An 8,075-nucleotide genomic window follows, 5' to 3' on the forward strand; every position below is an offset into this window, starting at 1 on the left:
GGACAGGGGCCTGGGACCAACAGGGTCAGGATAGGGAGATCAACCCCAGATCCGAGAGCTAGAGCAGGGGGCAAGACAGACAGGGAGGGAAGGGTGAGGAGAGAGACGGAGAGAGAAAGCAGAAAGAGCGAGAAAGAGACTGACTCATAGGAAAAAAGAAAGAGAGATAGACAGGGACAGAGACACAGAGAGAAAGGGACGGAAACCCAGAGGGGGGGACAGAGACCCAGAGAGAGGGGGACAGAGACCCAGAAAGAGAGGTGGACAGAGACCCAGAGAGAGGGAGGGACATTGACTCAGAGGAAGGGGGACATAGACTCAAAGAGAAGGGGACAGGGACCCAGAGAGAGGAGAACGGAGATCCAGAAAGAGAGGGGGACAAAGAACCAGAGAGAGAAACATTGACTCGGTGAGGGGGGAGGGCATAGACCCAGAAAGAGAGAGGGACAGAGACCCAGAGAGAGGGAAACAGAGACCTAGAGAGAGTGGGAAAGAGACGCAGTGTGAGACAGAGAGAAAGACAGGGAGAGGGAAAGAGACTCATGTAGAAGAAAAGAGACACAGAGAGGTTAGAGAGCAGGGAACAGAAGGTGAAAGGGAGCAAAAGAAATAAACAGGGCAACACAGAGACACAGAGGGTGATAGAAAAGAGAAGAATCGAATAGAGAGAGAGGAGTCCGGAGAGAGAGTTCAAGCTGGGCAGATTCAGACAAATCTGGAGGGAGACCAAGGCAGACCTTCCCAAGTCTTAGGCCTTGGTTCCGCTGGGCAAGGGCTGCAGAGACTAGGTGCAGTGGGGCTCAGTCAGGCTGGTTGTTTTTTGGGGCGCCCAGACAAAGAGTGCCTGCCCAGGAGACCTTGAGATGGAGCTCAGGGACCCTGAGACCCCTGAGGATGGGGACGCAGAGGTGAGAGACGGGAGACAAGGGAAGAAGAGTGAGGCAGACAGACAGGGGCAGAGTGTGATGGAGTCAAAGAGATGGAGAGATGGATGAAAAAAAAAAAAGAGAGAGAGACAGAGTAAGAGACATACCTCAGAGACCCAGACAAAGAGATGCCATACCACAGACCCTAGAAGAGAGCAAGAGAAGAACCCCCAGAGAAATGGACTCAGAAACAGAGAACAAGAAGCACAGGGGGACACACAGAGAGATACGGGTAGATGGAGGGCTGTGTGGGCTGAAGGCACAGCTCCAGTTGGTGTTGGGGGCTCTGGCTGGCTCCCAAAGATGGGGGAAGGCGGTGTCTCTGAGACAATCACCCTTAGCCTCGCCAAGACACAGAACAGGTGTCCCTGAGGCTGGGTGAGTCATTGTGACTCATCAGCCTCTCTTGAGACAGTGACCCCTCTTCCCCTGCCCCCCATCTCAGCCCAGAGCTGGACCTCTGGCTCTGCCTACTGTTCCCCTCTCCCTCTGCTCTCGGCAAGCCCTAGACTCACCTCTCCCTGCCTCTGTCCCTGTCCCATAGGAGGACACAGCCATGACCCTCCAGCGCCTAGTGGAGCTGACAGCCACCAGGGTGACCCCAGTGCGGAGTCTTCGTGTCCAGTACCGCCTCATCCGCAAGCTCGGCTCTGGCTCCTATGGCCGCGTGCTCCTTGCCCGGCCTCACCAAGGGGGTGAGTTGGGACACCAAAGGGTGGACTCCCAAACGTCCCCATAATAGGAGTTCCTGGAAGCCACCGAGATGGGGAGCATCTCCAGGAGTCCTTCTTAATGGGGACCTTCAGAAAGTTAAGAGCTCAGTGATCTTTCAAGAAATGGAGCTTACTCAGAGAAGGTAAGAGGCGTGCCTAAGTTCACACAGCAAAGCAGGAGCAGAACTTGGATTTGAACCCAAGTCGCCATGTCCCCTTACTTCATGCAAGAGGAAATAGAGGTTCAGAGAGGGTAAGGCTATTGTGCAAAGACATACAGCAGGAAAAGTCTCCTCCAACCCCTATTTCACAGATGGAGAAATTGGAACCACAGGGAGGTCAGGAAGCTCCAGGTCACATCACTGGGACCCCAACCCAGTGACTTCTCCCTGACCCTGTGCCGTGTCCTCTTATTTTATACATGAGAAATCCAAGGCTCTGAGAGGTTGAGTGGCTTGCCTAAAGTCACACAACGATCAGAGTGCTCTGAGAGCCCCTCTGACCCTGGCTCCCTGGCAGGCCCAGTGGTGGCACTGAAGCTCTTGCGTCGAGACTCGGTGTTGAGAACCACCTTCCTGAGAGAGTTCTGCGTGGGCCGCTGTGTCTCCTCACACCCAGGCCTGCTCCAGACCCTGGCGGGCCCCCTGCAGACCTCCCGATATTTCGCCTTCGCCCAGGAGTACGCGCCCTGCGGGGATCTCAGCGGGATGCTCCAGGAAAGGGTAAGGCAGCGGGGGCAGGGAAGGGGTAAAAAGTTGGGACTGCTAATTGCAGTTCCAACTCTCCCAAACCCCATTTCTATCTCCAACCCTGACCCATCTCAGGTCTACCCTGAGCCCCAAATGTCCTCCCTAGTTCTAATTCTAAATGCAGTCCCATGCCTGACCCCAACCCTAATCCATCCACTCATCCAAACACAGATGCCATTGAAATTGGATGGATAGGAAGTTGTTGGGATTGAGGATGGATTGGGTCTGTTGATGGGGGTGGGGATGAGATTGGGGTTAAGGATGGAGACAGAATCGGGATTTTAGCTGACACTGGGATTGAGGGTGTGAGTGTTGATGGAGTTAGGTGGGTTGGATTTGGGGTTGACTATAGATTGGTAATGGATAAAGAGAAGAGCTTGGAATGGGGATGCAGAGGGAGGCAGGGATGGTTGGTGATGTTTATATAGACTGAGTTAGAGATATGTGATGACTGAGTTGGACACCAGGTCAGGATTGAATTGATGAAATTCTAGTTGGAGTTGAGTTTGAAGATTAGGTGGGACATCTTTAGGGATGATGGACGTTGGATTTGAGATAGAGTTGGGGATAAATAGAAGGAAGGATGGATGGATTGAGGAAAGGAAGAAAGGGTGGATGGACGAATAGATAGATGAATCGATGAGTGGATGGGGGATGGATGGATGGGTAGAAGCTAGGATGGATGGATGGGAGGATGAATGGGAGGGAGGGAGGGAGGGAGGGAGGGAGGGAGGGAGGGAGGGAGGGAGGGAGGGAGGGAGGGAGGGAGGAAGGAAGGAAGGAAGGAAGGAAGGAAGGAAGGAAGGAAGGAAGGAAGGAAGGAAGGAAGGAAGGAAGGAAGGAAGGAAGGAAGGAAGGAAGGAAGGAAGGAAGGAAGGAAGGAAGGAAGGAAGGAAGGAAGGAAGGAAGGATGGGTTGATGTTGGATATTAAATAATTGGATAAATCAGTGGACTGCTGACTAGCTGGTCAAATGGATGTTGAGTGCATGCACTGGAGAGTAGCTTGTTGGATGGACGACTAGTTTGATGGATGGATTGCTGTCTGGCTGGCTAGCTGGATGGATAGATTAATTGATTGATGACCTAAACTGGGGACTTCAGAAATAGTGTCTGAGTTAGAGAAGGGATCCAGATAACTACGTGACTAAGATGAGGTTAAGTACGGGATTTGGGTTTCCATTGGAGAAGATCTGATTGGTCAGTTTAGAAGAGACATTTAAGAAATATTACGAGTGATTTGAGTATGTGTTAGGGTTAGGAGAATGTTTGAGGGAAGCAAAAAGAGGCTCCTGGCTAGAATTGGGGTTCAGGTTGGGAAAACATCTGGGAGCTGGTCTAAGGGAGTACAGATATGGGTGCAGATTGTAGTTTTGGATGGTCTGAAGGCCTTGGAGTGTTGTGAGGGTAGCCACTGATCTGAGGTTCTAGATTCTTGAGTCCCAGAAGCCACAACTCTTAGGGAACTGGAAGTCTAGAGCCTCTTTGGAGGGAGACTCAGAAGCAAAATAAAGAAGGGACGGAAGCACCCTGACTTCATCCTCTTTCCTTGGTTCCAGGGCCTTCCAGAGCTGCTGGTGAAACGGGTGGTGGCCCAGATTGCTGAAGCCCTGGACTTCCTCCATGGCCGGGGGCTGGTCCACTCAGACGTCAAGCCAGACAATGTCTTGGTCTTCGATCCATCCTGCAGCCGGGTAGCCCTGGGCGACTTGGGTCTGACCCGTCCAGAGGGCAGCCCAACCCCTGCCCCACCGGGTCCACTGCCCTCCGTGCCTCCAGAGCTCTGCCTTCTTCTGCCACCTGACACCCTGCCCCTGCGGCCATCCCTGGACTCCTGGGGCCTGGGAGTGCTTCTCTTCTGTGCTGCCACTGCGTGTTTCCCTTGGGATGTGGCACTGGCCCCTGATCCTGAGTTCGAGGCCTTTGCTGGCTGGGTGACAACCAGGCCCCAGCCACCTCAGCCACCACCACCCTGGGACCAGTTTGCACCCCCAGCCCTGGCATTGCTTCAGGGGCTCCTGGACCTGGACCCTGAGACAAGGAGCCCCGCTCTGGCTGTCCTGGACTTCCTGGGGGATGATTGGGGGCTGGAGGGGAATAGAGAGGGGCCAGGCGGCTTGGGGATTCTATCCAATGAGGATGGGGAGGAGGAAGAGGGAGGATCAAGCTTGGAGGAGTGGACAGATGAGGAGGACAGCAAAAGCAGTGGGAGGAAGGGGACAGATGGGGAAGCTCCCTAACCAGGTGAATAAGACCAGTAGCCGGAGCTGAGGTCAAAGGCCTCTCCCTCACCCAAATAGCCACCTGGTTAAGAGAGACAACTAGCTACTCAGGGAGATCAGAAGGGACACACTGGACTCTCCCTACTGAGAGCTGGACACTGGTGTACAATTCCCCTTCTAAATGAGGTCCTGGGAGTCCAGGCCCTCAGCCTCTCTTCCCTCAGACTCAGGAGTCCTGACCCCCCAGCTCCCTCCTCTCTCACGCACAGGAATTGGGGCCTTCAACTCCCTCAGATTCAGGAGTCCAGGCCCCCAGCTCCTCCTCCCTTAGACCCAGGAGTCCAAGCCCATCCTCCCTCAAAGACACTTCCTTTTCATTCTGTCCTGAGTGTGTCTTCTTGAAAGGAGACTGTTCCCCCCTCATAGATAAGTTTCGGTTCTGTGGGGACATGTGGAATGCTTATCATGGATTTCGGATGGAATCACTCCTCTCCTCTGAGACCCTGGGTGACCCCCACTGTCTAGGGTCTAAAATCTGAACTTTATGAATCCGACACCATGTAAATCTCACTGTCCTCTTCTCTGGGTGACATTGGGAGACTCATTCACCTTTTTTAGATCTTAGTCTACATACACACACATACACACACTTTCCAGCCAACAGATATTTGCACATACTGTACCCTCCACCAGGAGCCTTGGTGACACAATGGTTAAGTGCTCAGTTGCTAACAAAAGGTTCGTAGTTTGAACCTATCGAGTGGCTACAAGGGAGAAAGATCTGGCAATCTACTTCCGTAAAGATTACAGCCAAGAAAACCCTGTGGAGCAGTTCTACTCTGTTACACGGGGTCGCTGTGAGTCGGAATCTACTCAATGGCATGTAACAACAACAACAAACTGTCCACCAAAAGCACCTTTCTCCAAGCTCCACAGGTCCAGGAAATGGCACCCCCACAGTGTTCTCTATGTCCTTCTCGGGAGCTTGTATCAGAGGGATCTGTGTCTCTATCTTTTGTTTGTCTTCCATCTCAGACTGTCCAGGATGCACTTGGTCTTCATTTCTAGAACCTTCCACATAGCACCCTGTGCTACCTCCCCTCGGGCACAGAGCACCATGGTTTGTAATCATCTAAGCTCGGTTTGTCTTCCTGACCCTTTGCTCCTAAGGGCCAGCACAGGTTCTGATGGACCTTGCTATTTACCCAGGTTAGCTTGAGTGTCTCCTCTGCTGGGCATCTCCTTTACCCTTTCCAACTATGGTCTGCACTTGAAAACAAAAATCCACACAATTGGGCTGATAAACAACATTATGATAAGTGGAAAAGAAATTGAAGTTTTCAAGGATTTCATTCTACTTGGATCAACAATCAACACCCGTGGAAGCGGCAGTCCAGAAACTAAATGACATATTCCATTGGACAAATCTATGACAGAATACCTCTTTAAAGTTTTAAAAAGGAAAGATGTCACTTTGATGACTAAGGTGTGTTTGACCCAAGCCACGGTCTTTTCAATCTCCTTGTATGCATGCGAAAGCCAGACAAAGAAAAAGGAAGATAGAAGAATTGATGCATTCAAATTGTGGCATTTGTGAAGAGTATTGAATATACCATGGACTGCCAGGAGAACACATTAGTCAGTCTTAGAAGAAATACAACCATAATGTACCTTAGAAGCAAGGATGGTGAGACTGCAACTTGCTTACCTTGGACATATCGTCAGGAAAGACCAATCACTAGAAAAGGACATCGTGGTTGGTAAAGTGGAGGGCCAGCACAAACTAGGGAAACCCTCGATGAGATGGACCTACTCAAAAGCCATAACAGTGAACTCAAATATACCAAGGTTCATAAAGATGGTGCAGAATGGGGGAATGTTTCATTCTGTTATATGTAAGGTCACCATGAGTGGAAGCTGACTTGACGGCAACTAACAAACCTTCATGAAAGCATGTGTGCCTCTAGCTTGTGGTGGTTTTTGTCCTCGGGGGCAGGGCTGAGTGGATAAGATTGTGTCCCAGCACCAAGCACAGGGTGAGGCATAGGTTACAGGCTCAATAAACGCCTGTGGATTGGAAAGTGTGAGTCTTCACAGGAATTTACTATAGATTCTTTCTAAATTCTAAAGCAAGTTTGCACCCCCAAAATTATTGCCCTGAGATAATCTCTAAACCTTAAACCAAAAATATCCCCTGCCCTCTTCTTAAAACCAAGCAATAGTTTAGCTTAACTAGTAAAGAATGTCTGCCTTAAGCATTACTCTCTTTTAAGATCTATCTATATGGGATCAAATTGACAACGGCAACGCAAAAGATTAGATAGGAACCTTAGGGGACAGTGAGTTTATGTTAATGGAGGAGGAACAACTCAGAAAAGGAGGGTAAGGATGGTTGCACAACTCGAAGAATATAATCAATGTCACTGAATTGTACATGTAGAAACTATTGAATTGGTGTATGCTTTGCTGTGTATATTCTCAACAACAACCACCAAAATAAAATAAATTATAAAAAAAGGAAAAAAGTGAGTTTGCTTAATAGGTACACAGACCATTCGGGATGGTGAAAATGTTCTGGAGCTGGATAGAGCTGGTCGTTGCACACCATTATGAATGTACTAAATGTCACTGAACTGTTCACTTTAAAATGGTTAATTTTGTGTTATGTGAATTTTACCTCAATAAAAAACAAACAAACAAAGTCAAGTCACTAAATGCAGTGGGGTATCCTGGACTAGATCATAGAATCAAAAAGATGTTAGTGGAAAAATGGGCGAACTACAAAATAGCCTGGCCTCTAACAACAACTTGCCAATGCCAGTCTCGAAGATGTTAACATTAGGGGGAGCTGGGTGAGGGGTATGCTATGGGAACTCTGCACTATTTTTGCAAGTCTAAAATTATCCCAAAATAAAACGTTTATTAAAAAAAAAATTAAGTGAGGAAGCTTTTGGTTAGGAGCGACTGAATTTATGTTAATAGTGGTGGAATGATTTGAAAAAGGATAGCAAGAATCGTTGCACAACTTGAAGAATGTAACCAAAGTCACTGAATTGTATATGTAGAAATTGTTGTGATGGCGTATGCCTTGTTATATTGTCACCACAATTAAAAAAAAAAGTGTTCACATCAGTCATCTTACTATAAAGCTGAGCGATGGATGTGGTCATCCCAGAGGAAGGAGCGAGCTTGTCCAAAGTCCCACCGTGAGTCAGTGACTGGGTGACCTTGGCTTAGCCTCCCTGTGCTGAGCACTAAAAAAAACAAAACGGAACTCTTTGCCGTCAATTCCAACTCATGGCAACCCGATGTTACAGAGTAGAACTGTGCTCCATACGGTTTTCATGACTATAATCTTTCTTTTTTTTTTTTTGCCTAACACATAGTAAATGCTCTTTATTTTTATTTTTTTTTTCTTTTTGTTAATTGTACTTTAGATGGGGGTTTACAGAACAAATTAGTTTGTC

The 8,075-nt window shown here is 49.0% G+C and overlaps 1 protein-coding gene across 1 annotated transcript; it reads left to right on the forward strand.

Annotated features, from left to right (window-relative positions):
• Positions 1-863: 863 nt before the first annotated feature.
• On the forward strand, positions 864-4,626 carry SBK3 (SH3 domain binding kinase family member 3). Its single transcript, XM_049902325.1, has 4 exons — positions 864-908; positions 1,471-1,621; positions 2,159-2,361; positions 3,946-4,626. Exons 1-4 carry the CDS (start codon positions 864-866, stop codon positions 4,624-4,626), a joined length of 1,080 nt encoding a protein of 359 aa, XP_049758282.1.
• The last annotated feature ends 3,449 nt before the right edge of the window (positions 4,627-8,075 follow it).

This window comes from Elephas maximus, chromosome 11 (assembly GCF_024166365.1).
Source record: "Elephas maximus indicus isolate mEleMax1 chromosome 11, mEleMax1 primary haplotype, whole genome shotgun sequence".
Taxonomy (NCBI): domain Eukaryota; kingdom Metazoa; phylum Chordata; class Mammalia; order Proboscidea; family Elephantidae; genus Elephas; species Elephas maximus.

Coding starts and splice junctions, on each gene's coding strand:
- SBK3 (XM_049902325.1), top strand. CDS start 864: ATGGAGCTCAGGGACCCTGAGACCCCTGAGGATGGGGACGCAGAG. Junction 909..1,470: donor CTGAGGATGGGGACGCAGAG/GTGAGAGACGGG, acceptor CCTGTCCCATAG/GAGGACACAGCCATGACCCT. Junction 1,622..2,158: donor TGCCCGGCCTCACCAAGGGG/GTGAGTTGGGAC, acceptor GCTCCCTGGCAG/GCCCAGTGGTGGCACTGAAG.